Here is a 21,539-nt window from a genome sequence, read left to right as displayed (position 1 = left end):
TGAACCACACTGATAGACAGACTGAGGGGGGGACCACATGATCATCTCAACTGATGCAGAAAAGGCATTTGACAAAATCCACATGATAAAACCACTGAGAACACAAGGAGTATCAAGGAACCTGCTCAATAGAAAAGACTGGAAGCTTTCCCCCTGAGATCAGGGCAGAACAAGGAAGCCCCTTTCACCACTGCCATTCAACACTACACTGGAAATCCTACGCAGAGCAATCAGTTGAGAAGAAGAAAAAGGCATCCAAATTGGAAAGGAAGATGTAAGACGATCACTAACCACAGATGACACAGTCCTATATATAGAAAATCCCAGAGAATATAAAAGAAGGTTACTACAGCTAACACAGAAATTCAGCAAAGTTGCACAATACAAGAACAACACACAATCAGTTATGCTTCCATATACCATAATGGACAATCCAGAAACAAACAAAAAAATTCCACTTACAACAGCATTGAAAAGAAGAACATATCTAGGAATAAACTTTACCAGGGAGGTGAAAGGACTATACACTAGAAAATATAAAACACTGCTAAGAAAAATCAGACACAAGCAAATGAAAAGACATCCTCTGTTCATGGATTAGAAAATTAGGCCTGGTGTGGTGGCTCACACCTGTAGTCCCAGCACTTTGGGAGGCTGAGGTGGGTGGATCACGAGGTCAGGAGATCGAGACCATTCTGGCTAACATGGTGAAACCTCGTCTCTACTAAAAGACAAAAAATTAGCCAGGCATGGTGGCAGGCGCCTGTAGTCCCAGCTACTTGGGAGGCTGAGGTAGGAGAATGGCGTAAACCCAGGAGGCGGAGCTTGCGGTGAGCCTAGATTGCGCCACTGTACTCCAGCCTGGGCGACAGAGTGAGACTCCATCTCCAGAAAAAAAAAAAAAATTAATATTGCTTGGATGAAATACCACCTTGCAGATCCAACACAATCCCCCACACAGATCTAAAATTCCAAAAGCTTTCTTTTTGTTGTTGTTGTTGTTGTTAAAAGAAGTGAAAAAGCCAATCCCCAAATTCATATGGAACTGCAAGGGGCTCCAAATAGCCAGAACAACCTTGAAAAATGAGAATAAAGCTGGAAGACTCACACTTTCCAGTTTCAAAACATATTACAAAGCTACAGTGATCAAAACAATGTGGTACTGGCATATGGATCAATGCAAATCAATTGAGAGGCCAAGAAATAAACCCAAATCTACGACTAGTCTATATATATATATATATATATATATATATATATTTTTTTTTTTTTTTTTTTTTTAGAGACAGAGTCTCACTCTGTCACCCAGACTAGGGTACAGTGGTGCGATCTTAGCTAACTGCAATCTCCACCTCCTGGCTTCAAGTGATTCTCCTTCCTCAACCACCCGAGTAGCTGGGATTACAGGTGTGGACAACCACTCCCAGCTAATTTTGGTACTTTTAGTAGAGACAGGGTTCTGCCACATTGGCCAGGCTAGTCTCAAACTCCTGGCCTCAAGTGTTCTGCCCTCTTTGGCCTCGAAAAGTGCTGGGATTACAGGTGTGCACCACCTTTCTTGGCCAAAAGTAAAAACTTTGTACTTTGGCCATGCATGTTGGCTCATGTCTGTAATCCCAGAGCTTTGGGAGGCATAGGGGGCAGACTGCCTGGGCTCAGGAGTTGGAGACCAGCCTGGGCAACACAGTGAAATCCCCATCTCTATAAAAAAAATACAAAAATAAGTCGGGTGTGGTGGCATGTGCCTGTAGTCCCAGCTATTTGGGGGGCTGAGGTGGGAGGGTCACTTGGGCCCAGGAGGTGGGGGCTGCAGTGAGCTGAGATTGCACCACTGCACTCCAGCCCCAGAGACAGAGACACTGTCTCAAAAACAAACAAACAAAACAAAAACAACAAAAACCTTTGTTTTTCAAACGATATCATCAAGATAGTGAAAAAAGGGGCCAGGCGCAGTGGCTCACGCCTGTAATCCCAGCACTTTGGAGGCTGAGGTGGGTGGATCACGAGGTCAGGAGATTGAGACCATCCTGACTAACATGGTGAAGCCACGTCTCTACTAGAAATACAAAAAATTAGCCGGGTGTGGTGGTGGGTGCCTGTAGTCCCAGCTACCAGGGAGGCTGAGGCAGGAGAGTGGTGTGAACCTGGGAGGCGGAGCCTGCAGCGAGCCAAGATGGCACCATTGCACTCTGGCCCAGGTGACAGAGCGAGACTCCATCTCAAAAAAAAAAAAGAAAAGAAAAAAGAAGAAAGTGAAGAAAGGCTCAATATCATTAGTTATTAAGGAAATGCAAACCAAAACTACAATGAGACATTTCACAGCGGCTACAATAGCTAAAAGAAATCTAAAAAGGAAAGTAAGTAGTGTTGGTAAGGCTGTGGATAACTTTGAACCCTCATATTTGCTGGTGGGATGTGAAATGTAGGCTCTGGTCCTCCCTGTGCCCACCTTCTGCACTGCTCACCCACGCCACACCCGAGCCTCCACTTTTCACTCCGCCCTGAATGCCGACGTCAACACCATCTTCCTGGTGTGCTCCAGTGGCTCCTCCACACCTGATTTGCCCCACCTCCTGCCCAGTCTGCAGCAGGCTCCATCCCTGGCCTCCCTTTCATCCTGCCAGGCTGGGTCCACAGGGTGAACCTGCTGCCTGCCTCCCTCTGTGCCTGCACCTCAGCAGGGTGGGACGGAAACCTGCTGTCCTCTAAGCTCTGTGGTATGCTCTGAATCCCTCTTCTGAAGCCTCAGATGAGCCCAGCAGTCCAACAGGCTCCTTCCCACCTCTGCAGAAATCCTCTGGGCCTCAGCTCCCCTGGCAACCTCAGCCAAGCACCGAAACTCTGGTACTGGGGGAGACCAATCCCCTGCCTTTCTCTCCCTGGGCTCCAGCCTCTCCTCCATCCTCTCCGAGGAGCCTCTATCCGCCCCTGCAGTGGCCAGGCTTCTGTCTGCCCTGGGCCACAGCCTGGGCTCTGGGAAGGCCTGGCCTCCTGTCCCTGGGCCAGAGTCTTACCTTCGCCATCCATGACCCCATGGGACCCCAGAGCACACCCTGTACCCGCCTTGAGGCACCTGCCTTAGCTCTTCCCCACTGTCCTGCCCGTCTGCCACCTGCCTCAGCCCTTCCCCACTGTCCAGCCTGCCTCGGCTCTTCCCCACTGTCCTGCCTGTCTGCCGCCTGCCTCAGCCCTTCCCCACTGTCCTCTCTGGACTCGCTTCCTAAGGTGCACTCACCTGGGGGCCCTTGTGCTCTACCCTGACCTCTTCCTGCTTCTGAGGGCAGGGGTCTCCTTGGCTCCCACCAACATAGGCTGTGCTCCTTCAGAGCCACTGTGACTCCGGAGGGCCACCTCCAAGCTTGCTCAGACCCCTCAGCTGTGTCCACACTGATCTGCACCCCCCACCTGGGCCCCCCAGGTCCACATACCCCACACCTGCACCCAAATCCCCACATCTGCATCTCCCATCAGCAGAGAGAGCTGGGTGAGCCCCTCAGACACTGCCCTCAGGAACCACCAGCTGCCAGGGCTGGGCCAGCGAGAGGGAGGTTGGAGGACCCAGAAACCTGAGGCTCTGCTGCCCAGAGAGACAGGAAAGTGCTCACCGGGGACAGCAGCGGTGACTGCCACAGCCAAGGACGAGGCTCTGGCCACTCGCAGGGACACTGAGTCCCCTGGGTCCCCGCCCACAGCCCTCACCCGGCCCCGCCCACCACCCTCAGCAGTCCTGCTCTCACCTGGCCCCCTCCACTCTACTCACCTGGCCCCGCCCACAGCACCTGCCCCCGCCCTCACCTGCCACTGTCCTCCTTCAAGGCCCCAAACGCCGCGGGCCGCCCGGTCTTCGCTGGCAACTCCTGCGCCTTCTCGGTGTCGGGCTCGGGCTCCAGGGAAGAGCTGGTGCTGCCCTCGCGGCTGACGCTGCTGCCGCGCCCGGGGCTGCTCTCGGCCGAGGCGCGTGGGGATTCCGTGTTCTGCTTCAGCGTCTGCAGCTTGGCCAGCGGGATGATGTCGCAGCCCTGCGGCCGGTGCCACACCGTGCGCTGCGTGCTGGCGTTGTAGTAGTAGAAGCGGGACGTGTTGGGGTCGAACAGCTCCCACCACTGGTTCTCGCTGGTGCGCTTGATGCGGACGCCGGCCGGCGGGTCCCACACGCACTCACCGGTGACCAGGTTGGCGTACATGCGCTCGCGGGTGCGCGGTTCGATGATCTCCACCCACTCCAACCTGGGGAGAGACAGCGTTAGGATGGCTGGATCCACGGCGTCCTGGACCCGCGCCTCCCACCCCTGCAGACCCCGACTCCAGCCCCAGCTGCAAAACCCAGAAATCCTGTCACAGAGGACAGCAAACCCAAGCCCAGTCCGTCCCTGACTGCTGTGCTCCTGAGCACCGCGCACCCAGGGAGGCCCCCAGAGCCTCCAGTGCCCCAGGGTGGTGCAGCCCTTTGGGGGTCCTGGGCCCCACGCCACGTGGGGACATACTGGTTGTGGTTGCAGGTTGCTGTCCTCACAGGCACCCAGGCCACAACCCCACTGCCCACCGCTCCGTCCTGCAGGATCGTGGCAAGGGCCTGTGAGTCACCACTGCACACCTGCTCAACTGCACACCTGCTCAGTAGCCCCTCTGATGCAACTGGACCACCACCTCCACTCTGGGTCGGGTCTGGAGGGGCCTCAGGCCCAGCTAAGTGCTGCTGGGCTCCCAAGCTGTGTTCTCCCAAGGGCCCCCAGAGTAGCAAGGCCAAGAGCCCAGCTGGCCCTTAGACCCTGCTGGAGGGCACAGCCTCCACCTGGCCCTGAGAACCCCGCTGGGGGGGCACAGTCTCCACCCCACCCTCAGACCCCCGCTGGGGGGGCACAGTCTCCACCCGGCTCTGAGAACCCCGCTGGGGGGCACAGTCTCCACCCGGCCCTGAGAACCCCGCTGGGGGGGCACAGTCTCCACCCGGCCCTCAGACCCCCGCTGGGGGGCACAGTCTCCACCCGGCCCTCAGACCCCGCTGGGGGGCACAGCCTCCATCTCAGTTTCTCAGGCCTCTTCCACATTTCTACACAGAAATAAAAACCCTTAGAGGCACAGAGCGCCTCTCAGCAAAGCCGCTGCCAGGAGGCGTCACCATGGGTCCGTGCATCCGTCTCTTAACCCTGTGACAGGCCTGGTCCTCACCATCACCGGGTTGGTGAGGGGTCTTATTTCCAGGGAAAAGGCACTAATCCCAGGGGCTCAGCAGAAGGAGAGGCGAGTGGTGAGGGCAGAAGGGCCAGCGGACAACAGGCCCAGACAGGCTAGTGGGGGCCGCCTACAGCTCCCCCAGGTCAAGGACAGAAAGAGCCCCCCTTGGGCGGCCAGCACAGACTGCGGGGGCGACCTTCATCCCACATCCCACCCTTTGAAACCAGGCCAGGGCACAGTGGCTCTGAAAACGGGCTGTGACGTGCACAGTGGCTCTGAAAACGGGCTGTGACATGCAGTGCACCAGATCGTGCGGCACCAAGGATCCAGGCGGAGTCTGTCCGCGCCACCCCGCAGAGGCCAGCTGGGGAAGCCAGGCCCTCACACAGTGGCGGCAGCCCCAGCAGCAGCCCTTCGGGTTCTGGATCTGTTTCTTGCTGAGGCAGATGAGCAGCTGAGAAACACGCCCCGCCACCCAAGCCCTCCTTCAGGCCCTGGCCACTGGACGCAGTTTGCTCCTCCGTGTTTGGGTGCCGCAGGCAGGAGGCACCGAGGGACACTCCATGTGGGGCCATGAGGTGGGTGTGCTCAGGGCCTTATGTGGGGAAGGAGCTGGCTCAGGGGTCTGGCCACAGGAGGAGAATGAGGTGAGGCGCCTGCACTGTGGGGTGAGCAGCTCAGGATACAACTGCTCGGCACGTGGAGGCACAGCCGGGGTCTGCCCACGGCCTGGGCGCCCCCCAGGGTTCCCCACTGCAGCATCCTGTGCCGTCTCTCCGGCTACGAGAAGCCCGTGGGGATTCCTTAAGGCCCATGACATCCTGTTTCTCTTCCACTTTCACCCACGACTTTCAGCATCGTGGACGCTTCTTGCCCACATGCTCCACTGAGCTGGCCAGCACACCGTCTACCCTTGCTGGCTGGAATTCTAAGAGTCGCACGATAAAGAACTTGCCATGTTGGCAGTGCTGTGGTGGCCAGCACACCGTCTACCCTTGCTGGCTGGAATTCTAAGAGTCGCGCGATAAAGAACTTGCCATGTTGGCAGTGCTGTTGCTGCTGCTGTTGTGGGGGCGGTAGGTTACGGAGGTTTCTGTTTTTCTATATTTTCCAAGTGTTCCACAATATTCACAAGATTGCTACTGTCATTTGAAAAAAAAAAAAACCACACATTATCTTCCTATAAAATGGTGCGTATTCCAAGTATGACATGCAATGAATCTTTCCAAGGGTCCAGTTTTAAAGTTTTAAGGATTTAGTGGGCAATGTTTCCAGGAAGTATCTGCACTCTGACACTGGCCTGTGCGGCACATCACTCAAGGGCTAAAAGGTATCTCCCTGCAGGGGTGTTTTAATTCAAATGCAAAGTTAATGACAAGGAAGGACTGTCACAGTTTATAATGAGATAAAGTGATATAGCTTTATTTTTAGAAGTGGCATATGTGTTTATATATATATAGTTGTGTAGAAAGTTACCGGAAGTCTAAAGCCAAATATTAAAAGAGGTTACCTGGCTGGGCACAGTGGCTCATGCCTGTAATCCCAGCACTTTGGGAAGCCAAGGTGGGCGGATCACTTGAACTTAGGAGTTTGAGACCAGCCTGGGCAACGTGGTGAAACCCCATCTCTACAAAAAATACAAAAATTAGCCAGGCATGGTGGGTGCACCTCTGGTCCTAGCTACTCAGGGAGCTGAGGTGGGAGGATGGCTTGAGCCTGGGAAACAGAGGTTGCAGTGAGCTGAGATCACGCCACTACACTCCAGCCTGGGTGACAGAGAAAGATCCTGTCTACACACACACACACACACACACACACACACACACACACACACAGGACGGGGTTACCTAGGAGTTGTGGAATTTGGTGTAATTTTACCTCACCCCCATTTTTGCTTTCAAAATGTATGATGGAAAATTTCTTTTCTTTTTTTTTTTTTTTTGAGACGGAGTCTCGCTCTGTCACCCAGGCTGGAGTGCAGTGGCCGGATCTCAGCTCACTGCAAGCTCCGCCTCCCGGGTTCACGCCATTCTCCTGCCTCAGCCTCCCGAGTAGCTGGGACTACAGGCGCCCGCCACCTCGCCCGGCTAGTTTTTTGTATTTTTTAGTAAAGACGGGGTTTCACCGGGTTAGCCAGGATGGTCTCAATCTCCTGACCTTATGATCCGCCCGTCTCGGCCTCCCAAAGTGCTGGGATTACAGGCTTGAGCCACCGCGCCCGGCCATGATGGAAAATTTCAAACACGCACAAAAATATAGAGATTAGTACAATGAATCCCATGTATGTGGTTTTAATTTTTCTAATTTTTAATGTGGACAAGCATTTCCTCATGTTCCTAAGCCACTGACATTCCTCACTCCCCAGACACACACGGCTTTCCCATTACAATTTTCTTACTGATCTGCCGGCGTTGTGTATTTAGAAACGCACGTCCTAGGTGACACCTCCCGCTCCACTGTCTATGCTCTAAAGATCTCTGGCCGTGTGGCTTGTCTTTTCACTTTTCATGGTACCTTTTGCTGAAAATAAGTTTTTAATTTTAATATGGTTGAATTGGTTGAATTCATAAACCTCTCCTTCATGATTTCTCCTTTTTTTTTTTTTTTTTTTTTTTGAGATGGAGTCTCGCTTTGTCGCCTGGCTACAGTGCAGTGGTCTGATCTTGGCTCACTGCAACCTCCGCCTCCTGGGTTCAAGCAATTCTCATGCCTCAGTCTCCCAAGTAGCTGGGATTATGGGCGCCTGCCACCATGCCCGGCTAATTTTGTATTTTTAGTACAGACGGGGTTTCACCATGTTGGCCAAGCTGGTCTTGAGCTCCTGACCTCAGGTGATCCATCTGCCTCGGCCTCCCCAAAGTGCTGGGATTATAGGCGTGAGCCACCGTGCCTAGCCCTTTTGACCTTTTTAAAGAAAACTTCCCTACTTCTAGGTCACAGATATTTCCTTTTTTCTTTCTTTCTTTTTTTTTTTTTTTTGAGACAGAGTCTTGCTCTATTGCCCTGGCTGGAGTGCAGTGGCGTGATCTCAGTTCACTGTAACCTCTGCTTCCCAGGTTCAAGCGATTCTCCTGCCTCAGCTTCCTGAGTAGTTGGGATTACAGGCATGCACCACCATGCCCGGCTAATTTTTGTATTTGTAGTAGAGACGGGGTTTCACCATGTTGGTCAGGCTGGTCTCAAACTCCTGACCTCGTGATCCTTCCGCCTCAGCCTCCCAAAGTGCTGGGATTACAGGCGTGAGCCACCACGCCCAGCAGATATTCTAAGTTGCTTTTCACACTGAAGTCATTAATCTGCCTGCATTGATTTTTGTTTACTGTGTGAAATTTCATTTTCTCATATGGATAGACAGGGATCTTAGGACAGCTTGTTAAATAGCTTTGTTTCCTCAGTGATGGACAATGGCAGCTCTATCTTAAATCTAGTTTCTGGCCAGGCGAGGTGGCTCACGCCTGTAATCCCAGCACTTTGGGAGGCCGAGGCGGGCGGATCACCTGAGGTCAGGAGTTCAAGATCAGCCTGGTCAACATGGTGAAACGCCATCTCTACTAAAAATACAAAACTTAGCTGGGCGTGGTGGCGTGTGCCTGTAATCCCAGCTACTCAGGAGGCCAAGGCAGGAGAATCCCTTGAACCCGGGAGGCAGAGGTTGCAGGGAGCTGAGATCACGCCACTGCACTCAGGCCTGGGTGACAGCGAGGTCTCAAAAAAAAAAAAAAAAAAAAAAAAATCGAGTTTCTGTAAGTGTGTCTGAGCTCCTAGCTGGCTCTGCTGATCCATCCATCTCTGTCTTTGCTGGAGCAGTGTCTTAGTTACGTGACTTTGTAAAGTTGCTTCCAAAGCCACACTCTCCTCTCCCTCAGGCATGTGTTGAAGCCATCCTTGACCCTTGGTTCTTCCTTGTGAAACTGAGAATCACCTCTTTGTTGGCTCCGCACAGAGCCTGTGGATGCATTTAAGGAGAACCAGGCGTCTCGGTGGAACTTTGGTCTCCACCCAGAGCCAAGGTGTCTCCCTCTGCTCGTCCAGGTCTCTGAAGGGCTTGGACGCCTTCTCCCGATTGGCCCTGCGTCCCTCTCTGCTTCCACAGCACCACTAAGGAAAACCCCGCCGCAGGGAGGGCTGGGACCACCCAGAAGCCTCTGCAGGTCCCAGCCCCAGATGCTATGGCAGACTCACCCTTCCTCCCGAGGGCCTCACCCCTGTCTCCCTTCTTTCTCTCCATGGACATCCCAAATCACCACACCACAGAGAACCTGGAGGGGCCCGCCAGGGGTTCCCAGCACCGGCTCACACGGAACCTGGAGGGACCCACCAGGGGTTCCCAGCACCGGCTCACACGGAACCTGGAGGGACCCACCAGGGGTTCCCAGCACCGGCTCACACGGAACCTGGAGGGACCCGCCAGGGGTTCCCAGCACCGGCTCACACGGAACCTGGAGGGACCTGCCAGGGGTTCCCAGCACCGGCTCACACGGAACCTGGAGGGACCCGCCAGGGGTTCCCAGCACCGGCTTCCCCTTGTGCACTCTCTGGTCCTTAGCTCCAGGGCAACTCTCCCTGGAGACCCTTGACCTCAGCCCAGGATACGAAGTGTTAATGTCTCCCGTTGTCAGAAACACAGGGACACCAACATGGTGCACCTCGAACCCCCAGAGTTCAGCACTCTAGGGAGAGAGGGCTGAGGCTTGGCAGGGCCAGGACCTCCTCCTGCCCACGGTGCCATGTGCTGCAGCCTGGGCCTCCTGAGGATGTCGCTGGTTGTGGCAGTCCACTGCACACACCATGCCCTTAAATCTCAACCCTCGTGGGCTCCTGCAGGACCCACAGTTTAAATGGGAAAGAGAATCCAAGGCTCGCACAAGTAAAAATGGCAACTGTTGAAAGGAGGTGGACAGGTGCCCTGCCTTCCCCCTGGAGCCCAGCTCTCCCTGAGGGGCAGAGCTGCACCCCCATGGCTCAGCCGGGCTCTTCACTCTTGTTACCTGACCCCCATGACACAGGGCAGTTTTTTTTTTTTTGGAGACAGAGTCTTGCTCTGTTGCCCAGGCTGGAGTGCAGTGGTGCAATCTCAGCTCACTGCAACCTCCACCTCCCAGGTTTAAGCAATTCTCCTGCCTCAGCCCCCCAAGTAGCTGGGATTACAGGTGTGTGCCACCACAGCTGGCTATTTTGTATTTTTAGTAGGGATGGGGTTTCATCATGCTGCCCAGGCTGGTCTCAAACTCCTGACCGCAAGTGATCCATCCGTCTTGGCTTCCCAAAGTGTTGGGATTACAGGAGTGAGCCACCACACCCAGCCTCAGGGCTGATTCTCAGCCAGCAGTGGATACAACAAGAATTCCTTCCACGATGTTTCTCACACTGCTGGAAGTGCAACCAGCTCAGCCCTCGGCCCAGAATCACTCCCGGCTCTGGGCCACACCCTGGGGATGGGCTCCACTCTCCTCTGCCCCACAGGGTGTGCCCGGGACATCCCCAGTGTCTTCCAGTCTTATCCCTCCCATGGCTGCAGTGTGGAGGACAGTTCTCTCCCCAGGAGGCCAGACCCCATGTGGCAGTCCCAGGCTCCCCTGAGCCCTTAGTGACAGCCTCAGGAGCGGCCTTGGAGTGTGACTCCTTCATAGACACTGGGCTTCAACCTGGAGCAGTGGCCAGAAAACTGGCTGATGCAGGTACCACGCCCATTTCCAGGTGGTGGGTCCCATGCTGACACAGGGCTCAGGCCCTGCCCAGGGAAGCAGGAGCGTCCCCAGGACGGTTCCCACTGGCACCGGCTGGCCTGGGCTGCTGTCGGTCTGCTCTGTGGGACAGCAGCCATCAGCACCCCCACGTGGCTGCAGGCCCATCACATACACCAGGATGGGCAATGATATGCTTTGGCTATGTCCCCACCCAAATCTCCTCCTGAGTCGTAGTTCCCATAACCCTCATGTGTCGTGGAAGGGAACAAGTGGAGATAATTGAATCACAGGACAGCTTCCCCCATCCTGTTCTCATGATAGTGAGTTCTCATGAGATCTGATGGTTTCACAAGGGGCTTCCCCTTCACTGGGCTCTCGTTCTCTCTCCTGCCGCCATGTGAAGAAGGACTTATTTGCATCCCTTCCACCATGATTGTTCCCTGGGCGTCCCCAGCCATGTGGAACCATAAGTCAATTACACAAACCTCTTTTCTCTATAAATTGTCCAGTCTCGAGCATGCCTTTAGCTGCAGCATGAGAACGGGCTAATACAGGCATCAAATAAGAAATGACAGCCAAGAAAGCACAAGGAAGAACCAACCGAAAACCAAGAGAGAAGGAGAGAGGCCACAGCAGCTCCTCAGGGTCCGGGTTTGGAGCCAGCACACGTGGAATGCACACTGCTGTGACTGGCGTTCATGACAAGATGAGTTTCTACAGAGGAAGGAAAATGTAGAGGGTGTATAAAGAATTAAGTGGAAAATCTAAAATGTCAAAATAAATCCCTGAAAGTAACGTGTTATACAGGTTTAAGAAGAAACTAATGCCAAAGGATGAAGGGACAGAGCACAGGATGGTCAGAGGACAAAGCCCAGCAGCATGGGACGGGGCCTGGAGAGGGAGGGCGCGGAAGCGGGAGGGAAAGGCCCGCTGGGTCCACGTGAGGGAGAGTGAGGGGCAGAGAGACTTTTTTTTTTTTTTTGAGACAGAGTCTCGCTCTGTCATCCAGGCTGGAGTGCTGTGGTGCGATCTTGGCTCACTGCAAGCTCTGCCTCCTGGGTTCAAGCAATTTTCCTGCCTTAGCCTCCCAAGTAGCTGGGATTACAGGCACCCGCCACCACGCCTGGCTAATTTTTGTTTTTAGTAGAGATGGGGTTTCACCACGTTGGCCAGGCTGGTCTCAAACTCCTGATCTGCCCGCTTTGGCCTCTCAAAGTGTTGGGATTACAGGCGTGAGCCAGTGCGCCTGGCCAGAAGAAACATTTTTAGACAGATCAGCCTCCAGTCTCTGCAGGTGGAAGAGAGTGCCCATCACTATCAGAGAAATGCAGAGCTCGAGACACTGAGGAAAACCAGCAAGGGTGGTCCCAGCCCCACGGGAACAGCTGGGGTAGAAGGAGCCAGTGACGATGCTGGCAGGAACATGGGTGGGCCATATGTGCCAGGTGCCGGTTGACAGCACCGTGGGGACTCGCTGCCCTGGGCCTACAGCTTAAGACCTGGCAGGAGCAAGGGCCACAGACCCAGCAAGACAGAGCAGGGCCACAGACCCAGCAAGACAGAGCAGGGCCACAGACCCAGCAAGACAGAGCAGGGCCACAGACCCAGCAAGACAGAGCAGGGCCACAGACCCAGCAAGACAGCAGAGCCGCCCCGAGGGTCCTGAGCACGCATGCCGCATGAGGGAACCAGGCAGGGGCCTGCAGGCTGGGCACTGCATTGAGGCTCACAGAGGCACCAAACTAACGGTGATGCCAGAGGCTGCCCACCAAGTGGGGCGCGTCATGAGCCTGCGCCTCCTCGAACACTTCTCTGCACACGATGTGTCAGCTAACATGTTTGTAAAGGAAGAGAAATGTGCCTCACTCTATGGGGAGGCGGCCCTAAGCCTCCCTCAGCAGCCGGGAGGAGCAGCCATATGCGGCAGGGACAGAACTGTGGGGACCACAGGGAGAGGCAGACTGGGTGCAGGAGGCGGGGCTCTCGCCAAGTATCTGGAGAAACTCAGTCCAGGGCCCGACCCTGACGAAGGGGAAGGTAAGACCCAGCAGGGCTGGGGACCCGGCTGGCCGCCTGATGCCCACGGCCTGCCTCCGTCAAACCCAGCAAGGGTGAGACTCGCAGCCAGAGGCAGCATGGTGGCGCGGGGGGGACAAAGCAAAGCCTCAGCAGCCTCAGCTGGGCGACCGCGGCCAGCGTGGGCAGGACTCTCGTGCGTGTTCACTGCACCATGAGATGAGAGCAGCACATCGCCTCTGTGGTCCTCCTCCCAGTGAATTGTGGTAAAGATCAGGCACGTCCAAGCGAGGGGTGTGTCATGCAACACCGGGCCAGCCCTCCTCCAGGCCATGTAGGTCACCAAATGCCAGGAGAGGGTAAGTCCAGAAGAGCCCAGGGACGTCAGGATCAATGTCATGTGGAACCCGTGGACAGAAAAGGGAAACGAGGTGCAAGCCCAGGCATCTGAATAAGGTGTGGATTCCGTTACTAACAGTTCCCGACGGGCTCGTCAACTGTAGAAAGGCACCAGCAGCACGAAGGTGAGGGTGTCAGCGGCCGGAGGACCCTGACAGTGGACCCTGCAGTGGACACAGAGGCTCTGGGCTGCCTGTGCCATTTCCACGTAAATCTAAGACTGTTCTAAAATTAAAAGTTTACTTAAAAAACGTAAGTAGTCTCCATATTTTAAAATGTTAATTTTACTCTATAAATTATATAAGTAGCACAGTCGGCCTCATTTCGCAGCCAGCAGCTGCTCCTCCATGCAGGCCTACCCTGGGGCAGGGAGTCATGGCCCAGAAGGGCTCAGGGGACAGGAGTGCCCAGAGCAGGGCAGCAGGAAGCCCCTCCTGGGAGGACGAACTCCTCTGACACCAACAGGATGGAACAAAGCCCCCAATTCCTCTTCCTGACGACACCAACTTGGTGACCATGAGGCAGCTTTACCAAAACACGGGAGACCTCACCAGCTCCCCACTGAGGCCCTCTGGCCCTAGGCACTCCCGTGACCCCATAATCCAGGGACAACCAGGTTCCGGGAGGGGCTGTGCACAGGGCAGAGGGTGGCCCCCACATGTCCTGGCAAACGCCGCCATCCCACTCAGGGACCTGAAGCTAGGTCTGTCCCTGTGGCCTGTGGCAGAGACACCCAGGACGAGCTCGGAGGCCTCCACACGGCTCTGCCTCTGCTGTGAATCCGCAGCCCCGGGCACAGCCCAGGTGCCTGTGAGGTGGGGGCTCAGGCCAGGCCCCAGTGCCTCCAGAAGACTTAGGACAAGGGAAGGGACAAGGGCTGCATGTGGGCTGAGGGGCACAGAGGGGTGTGAGGAACCTACAGAGGCTGAGACGCATGGGAGCCCCGCCCACAAGAGGGAACACCACACCACTGCTGCCTCGGGGCCCATGACGCCCTGACCCTGGTGCCAACTGCCAGCCTTCCATGCTCCCAGCTGACCTGAGGCCACCAAGGGTCTCTCGCCTGTCATCCTGCAGAACACAGGGCCAGCCTGGTGGGTTCACCAGGGACACCACGTGGCACGTGGGTCAGAGGCCAGAGAAGGCTTCCCGACAAGGCCTGACAGAAGATGCCCTCGACACTGTAGTCGGGGCAGGCCTATCTCTGGTGACCTTGTATAGCGGCCCTTACAGGTCACTCGTGTTTTCTGACTACTGGTGATGACGGTTTGGATGCTTGTCCCCAAACCTCATGCTGAGATGTGATCCCCAGTGTTGGAGGTGGGGCCTGGTGGGAGGTGCTTGGGTCAGGGGTGGACCCCTCATGGCTCGGTGCCATCTTCTTGAGTGTGAGTGAGTTCTTGTAAGAGCAGGATGTTTAAAGTGTGTGGTGCCTCCCCTGCCCCGTGCTCCTGCTTTGCCATGACTAGAAGCTTCCTGAGGCCTCCCCAGAAGCCGAGCAGATGCCGGCGCCATGCTTCCTCCACAGCCTGCAGAACTACCAGCCAATTAAATGTCTTTTCTTTATAAAATACCCAGTATCAGGTGTTTACAGCAATGCAAGAATGGCCTAACACAAGTGACTGCAAGGCCAGTCTGTACCACGTGACATCTCAGTGTGCGCCAAAGGTCTTTGTCAGTTCCAGAGACATCCCTACCCACCCCACAGCCCAACCTGCTGCCCCAGCCCTGCCTGGGAACAGAGCCAGCATGGAGACCCCAGCCAGGGCCTTGTCTCCTCCTGGTCCCCGGCCATGAGCCTTGTCAACCGTCCTGGGGCCCAGCCAGAGGGGGAGATCGCCCTGACCCCCAGCCCTCACCCCTGCCCTGTCCAGGCCATTCTCTATGCTGAAGATGGAAGAAACTCCCCAAACTGGACCTGGTCATTATACCCTTGACACCTTCCACAGCTGGCACTGACCCTGGAGTGGGGCAATTCCTGGCAAAGCCCCCATCCCCCGGTCCACTCCTCAGCCTGGCCGGGCTCTGTCACCTTTGCTTCTGTGACCTCCTGGAGTCAGGCGGTTGCACAGGCCTGGGGTGCAAGGCCAGAGGCTCACGGTCCCCCAGCAGGCGGCTGCATAAGCCTGGGGTACACGGCCAGAGGCTCACGGTCCCCCAGCAGGTGGCTGCATAAGCCTGGGGTACACGGCCAGAGGCTCACGGTCCCCCAGCAGGTGGCTTCCCTGTCCACACACCTCCTCTCCCCAGCTGGAGCCTGGACCCCGATGCACACCTGCTCTGTGCTCCCTTGAGCACAGACCTGGCAGGGGAGGGCGGCTCGTGTGAGGATCACCTGCTGGGACGTTGAAAAGGACAATGGCAAATGCAGCAGCCTCAGGGCACCCGAGGAAACCCCAAGAAGGCGCCTGCAAGCAGACACCTGCAGGAAGCTCGTCTTGGGGCCTGGGGGGACCGGAGGCAGCAGGGCCACCATGAAGGGCCTGAGGCCTGGGCTGACCTGAGTTAATTCAGGTGAACGGACCCTGAAGAAGGACTTGTTTGCATCCCCTTCCACCATGATTGTTCCCTGGGCATCCCCAGCCATGCAGAACCTCCTGGCCAGTCCACAGGGAGCAGGATGAAGGCTCCGGGAGGCCAGGGGTGCTGGGAGACGGGGTGCGTGCCAGAAGACAGGCGAGGGGTGGGGGTGCTGGGAGACGGGGCGCGTGCCAGAAGACAGGCGAGGGGTGGGGGTGCTGGGAGACGGGGTGGGCCAGAAGACAGGCGAGGGGTGGGGGAGCAGAGGCGAGGAACGACAAGGTTTTCCGCCTGATCACCTGGAAGGGCGGGGCTGTGTCAGGTCTGGGGTCAGAACTCAGGATGCGCACTGAGGACAGGACCACGTGGACCCAGGTCAAACGCGACGAGCAGTGAGGTGCCCTTGGCATCAGCACAGCCTCCCCACCTGGAAGGAACAGGCCCCGTGTGCCAGGGTGGCTTCCCCTGGATGGTGGCGTCACCTCGTGCCTCCAGGGAGTGCTGCCTGCTCTCCTGTTCTCACCTCGCTTCTGTTAGATTTTAGCAGAACAAAGTTGAGATACTCCCAAAATAGTTTTTCTGAGCACAGAGAAGCTCAAAAAGCAGAGAATCGAACATTCCATGTCCTAGAAGAAGTAATACCAATTGTTATTTTTGTTTAAAATGCACTTTCAAACGAATGTAATGGGATAATTCTCTCTCAACAAAGAACAGCACATTGTTCCCTTTTTAGTGCACTCCTGCGTGCGTGTGGGCAGAACACCAGCCTCCTAAGAACACTGTGGGCACCTCTTGGGGGACAGCATTGAGCTCAGACCCTCGGGAAACCTGAGGGCAGACAACAGCATGGAGGATGCTGGGCCTTGGGGAGCCGCTGCCCAGAGAAAGGCAAGGGTTTCAGAATGCAGAGGGCGACCCAGCCTCAGGGGCCCCATGGACTGGCTGGAGCTGGACCGCAAGGACGAAGGGATGCAGCTAGTGGCACCACAGGCTGGCTCTGCACAGGGCAAGGTGGGGAGGACATCATGTGGGCTGGGGAACTCGCACCTCAACCCTCCACCACAGAGGGTCATCATGAACCCACAGATGCAATCTGAGGGGTGTTTGAGGAAGATTTATTTGGCAACACTATTGAAAATGAAGTGGGAAGAGAAATAAGCCATTTGGTGACAAAGGTGGAAGGATGCAAGATGTCTACGATCCCCAGGGGAGTCAGGGTCCCTGGGGGATGGGCCTCTTCCCAGAAGCTCCCAGAAGTTGACGTCGAGGCGGAAGCAACCTTCCTGCAGCCCTTGTTTCTTGGAGATGTCTCTTTGCAGACAGTGATCTGCCCACATAAGCCTTTTCTGATGAATGTAATGAGTGCCATGTGCATGCCAGACAACTTGCCAGGTGCTAGGGAGACAAGAGTGAACAAGAACATGCCCTGCCCTGCAGAGTTAGACAAGGGTGTCGAGACCACTCAATGGGGAAAGGAGAGTCTCTTGAACAAACATGCAGGTGGACATCCATCTGCAAACAAATGCAGTCAGTCCCTACCTCACGCCACACACACACATTACTCCAAAGTAGATGAAAGATCTCAATGTAAGAGCTAAACTGATAAAACTCTCAGAATAGACAGGGCAACTCTGCATGACCTCGGATTTGGCAGTGGATTCTGAGCTATGACACTAAAAGCACATGCAATAAAACAAACAATGGAAAAACAGACTCCATCACAACTAAAACTTTTGTGGCCACCACCAAGAGAGTGAAAACACAGCCACAGGATGGGAGAAAACACCCACAAATCATCCATCTGGTGAGGTTCACAAAGGACTCTCCTAATTCAGTAATAACAGGGTAGGAGCCTGGGAGGTGGAGACTGCAGTGAGCCCTGATCTACTGCACTCCAGTCCGGGCAATAGAGTGAGATCCTGTCTCAAAAAGAAAAAAAAAGTTAGGCCGGGTGTGTGGGCGGCAAGCCACCCAGGTGCCGAGGCAAGAGACTGAGGCCCTGAGCTGTTCCAGTCTAATAAAATATATAAAATAACAAGAGTTATACTAGATATAGATCATAGATATGGTTATACATGAATATCATTAATCATTAGTTTGTAGCAATTACTCTTTATTCCAATATTATAATACTCCTCGCTCTACAATCATAACCTAGGAAAAACCAGGCCATAAAGAGATAGGAGCTGAGGGGACATAGTGAGAAGTGACTAGAAGACCAGAGTGTGAGCCTTCTGTGATGCCCGGGCAGGGTCACCGGAGGGCTCCTTGGTCTAGCGGTAACGCCAGTGTCTGGGAAGAAGCCCGTTGCCAAGTGGACTGTGGTCTAGCGGTAGCATCAGTGTCAAGGAAAAACACCCTCTACTTAGCAGACTGGGAAAGGGAGTCTCCCTTTCCCTGGGGGAGTTCAGAGAAGACTCTACTCCTCCACCTCTTGTGGAGGGCTTGACATCAGTCAGGCCCGCTCGCAGTTCTCTGGAGGCCTAACCGTCTCCCTGAGATGCTGTGCTTCAGTGGTCACGCTCCTAGTCCGCCTTCACGTTCCATCCTGTACACCCGGCTCTACCTTTTAGATAATAGTAGCAAAGTTAGTGAAAGTACTAAAAGTCTCTGATATGCAGAAATAACGGCGTAAGCTGTCTCTCTCTTCTCTCTTTCTCTCTGCCTCGGCTGCCAGGCAGGGACGGGCTCCCTGTCCGGTGGACACGTGACCCACATGACCTTACCTATCACTGGAGATGACTCACACTCCTTACCCTGCCCCTTTGTCTTGTATCCAATAAATATCAGCGCAGCCAGGCATTCGGGGCCACTACTGGTCTCTGCATCTTGGTGGTAGTGGTCCCCCGGGCCCAGCTGCCTTTTATCTCTTTGTCGTGTGTCTTTATTTCTACAATCTCGTTTCCGCACCCGGGGAGAAAAACCCACTGACCCCGTGGAGCTGGTCCGCACATCAGTGAGTGGCTCATGTCTGGAATCCCAGCACTTCGGGAGGCCGAGACGGGCGGATCGTAAGTCAGGAGTTCAAGACCCGCCTGGCCAACATGGTGAAACCCTGTCTCTACTAAAAATACAAAACTCAGCTGGGCATGGTGGCAGGCGCCTGTAGTCCCAGCACTTTGGGAGGCCGAGGCGGGCGGATCACAAGGTCAGAAGATCGAGACTATCCTGGCTAACACGGTGCAACCCCGTCTCTACTAAAAATACAAAAAACTAGCCCGGCGAGGTGGTGGGCGCCTGTAATCCCAGCTACTCAGGAGGCTGAGGCAGGAGAATTGCTTGAACCCGGGAGGCAGAGGTTGCAGTGAGCCGAGACTGCACCACTGCACTCCAGCCTGGGCGACAGAGTGAGACCCCGTCTCACAAAAAAAAAAAAAAAAAAAAAAAAAAAAGGATAAATACCCCAGTTTAAAAATGGGCAAAATATCTGAACAGACACACCTCCAAAGAAGATATGCAAATGGCCAATCTACATTAAAAGATGCCCATGTTCATTACCCATAGGAGAAATGCAAATCAAAACCACAAGAGACACCACCTCAGACCCACTGGAACGGCAAAACCATAATGACACGCGTTGTGAAGGCTGTGGAGAACCGGAACCTTTGTATGTTGCTGGAAGGAAGTGGGGACGTTAAACAGTGTGGACACCACGGAATAGTATGGTGGTTCCTCAAACAGTCAAACACACCAGCCGGGTGCGCGGCTCACGCCTGTCATCCCAGGACTTTGGGAGGCTAAGACAGGCGGATCACCTGAGGTCAGGAGTTCGAGACCAGCCTCACCAACATGGTGACACCCCATCTCTACTAAAAATACAAAATTAGCTGGGCATGGTGGCGCATGCCTGTGATTACAGCTACTCAGGAGGCTGAGGCAGGAGAATTGCTTGAACCCAGGAGGCGGAGGTTGTGGTGAGCCGAGATCTCGCCATGACACTCCAGCCTGGGCAACAAAAGCGAAACTCCACCTCAAAAAAGAAATAAAAGGTTAAACATACAAAAATTAGCTGGGTGTGGTGGGACATACGTGTAGTCCCTGCTACTTGGGAGGCTAAGGCATGGGAATCACTTGGATCTGGGAAGCAGACGTTGCAGTGAGGCAAGTTTGTGCCACTGCACTCCAGTCTATGCAACAGAGTGAGGATCTGTCTGAAAAAAAAATTCAAACAGGCTGTGTGTGGTGGCTGTAATGTCAGCACGTTGGGAGGCTGGGGTGGGAGGATCGCCTCAGCCTGGGAGTTGAAGGCTGCAGTGAGCTGTGATTGTACCTCTGCATTCCAGCCTGACAAGCACCAACCTTTCTCAAAAATAATAATTAAAAAAAAACCACAGAGTTACCACCTGACCCAGCAATTCCACAACTAGGTATATACCCAAGAGAAACGAAAACGTCTTCACACAGAAATCTGCACACAAATGTTCATGGCAGCATGATTCATCATAGCCAAAAAGTGGCAACAGAGCAAATATCCTTCAACGGACGTATGAATCAGCAAAATGTGGCCCATCCCTACACGGGAATATCATTCGGCAATAACAGGAATGCAGCCCTGACCCAAGCGACGGTGTGGATGAACCTGGAGGGTGTCATCGTGAGCGAAGGACCACTTGCATGATTCCACGTATTTAAATTGTCTGGAGTAGGTGAATCCCACAGGACACAAAGCCGGCCCACAGTGCCTGGGGTTGGGGAGGGCTGCTGCTGGGAGTGGGGCTTCTCTGTGGGAGGCGGATGGTGGCAGCAGGTGCACAACTCTGACTGCTCTAAGAGCCACTGGATTGCGCACCTTAGAGGGTGAGCTTTGTGGCATATGAACTATATTTCAATCCTGAAAAAAAAGGGAATCTGGCAGGTGAGCGGCAGCTGGGCTGGGCTCTCACTGGGAAGGCCCCGTCAGGCTGCCTTCAGCCAAGAGGTCCCGAGAGGCAAGCAGGTGTCTGGGAACATGTGGAGGGTGCGGAGGCTGAACAGGGCCACCGGGGTCCACGATGGCCACGGCGATGCTGAGCCTCCAGCCGCCACAGCTGGCCCCAAGCAGACCCTCTTGGTGGGCCCAGTGGGACCACTCCCTAAGGCATGCAGCCCCCAGCACAGCTCCCGGCTGTGCAGCCTCTGCCAGGGGCACCTGGTGTCCCTCCCACCTCACCACTGTCTTCCCATCACCCCTCCCTGATCTGCTTTTTGTTCCCAGATGGCGTCCTCTTTGCCACGCTGCCTCTCTCTCTATCCTTATCGCTCTGCCAGGCAGCAGGTGTGGCCAGCCCCAGACCAATCACCACAGACACCCCACAGAGGACACCCAGACCAAGCAGTAGACACCAAATCCCCTCCTCACCCAAGAGGCTGCTCACAAGTGCACACGACAGACAAAGGAGACAGTGGCCCAGCAGCAAACCCACGTGACCAGAACCCAAAGGGCCCTGACGGCAGAGGGGGACGGCTGAGTCCTCGCCACCCCAGCACCGTCCACCACCCCTCAGTGCTCCACCACTGCTCCTGTCTGGCCTCAAGACTTTGCTCCTGACAAGTGACTCAAAGGTTAAGCCTTTCCACTCCCTCCTGGTCTCCTAAATCAAGGCCTAGCACTGAAGGGCATTCACTCGTGGGTTGAATCCAGACTGGCCATGAGCGTCCCACGGAGAGGGTGCTGTGCGGGACAGGGGAAGCCCTGTAAAGGTGAGCACGTGGGGGAGGCGTGGCCTCTTGGGCCTCCTGCACACAGCCAGGCTCTGCTCTTTA

The 21,539-nt window shown here is 55.1% G+C and overlaps 2 protein-coding genes across 5 annotated transcripts in view; both read right to left on the bottom strand.

Moving 5' to 3' along the window:
* Window positions 1–21,539, bottom strand: part of C8H8orf82 (chromosome 8 C8orf82 homolog) — a 152,134-nt gene that overhangs the window by 45,456 nt on the left and 85,139 nt on the right. Inside the window, exon 1 of one of the 2 annotated variants that reach the window (XM_050800958.1) lies at window positions 4,297–4,300. The exons of the other annotated variant lie outside the window; for it this stretch is intronic. The gene's annotated coding sequence lies outside the window, so the exon portion shown is untranslated. Of the gene's footprint in view, window positions 1–4,296; window positions 4,301–21,539 lie in introns of those variants that run through there. 2 annotated transcript variants of the gene reach the window in all.
* Window positions 1–21,539, bottom strand: part of ARHGAP39 (Rho GTPase activating protein 39) — a 144,219-nt gene that overhangs the window by 42,509 nt on the left and 80,171 nt on the right. For all 3 annotated transcript variants that reach the window (XM_050800836.1, XM_050800839.1, XM_050800837.1), the window contains exon 3: window positions 3,796–4,227. In XM_050800836.1, the coding sequence (XP_050656793.1) occupies window positions 3,796–4,227 (432 nt within the window). The remainder of the gene's footprint in view (window positions 1–3,795; window positions 4,228–21,539) is intronic.

The sequence above is a fragment of the Macaca thibetana genome, chromosome 8 (genome assembly GCF_024542745.1).
Source record: "Macaca thibetana thibetana isolate TM-01 chromosome 8, ASM2454274v1, whole genome shotgun sequence".
NCBI classification, from domain to species: domain Eukaryota; kingdom Metazoa; phylum Chordata; class Mammalia; order Primates; family Cercopithecidae; genus Macaca; species Macaca thibetana.
Note: the sequence above shows the minus strand (reverse complement) of the source record. Positions and strands in the feature narration are given on the sequence as shown.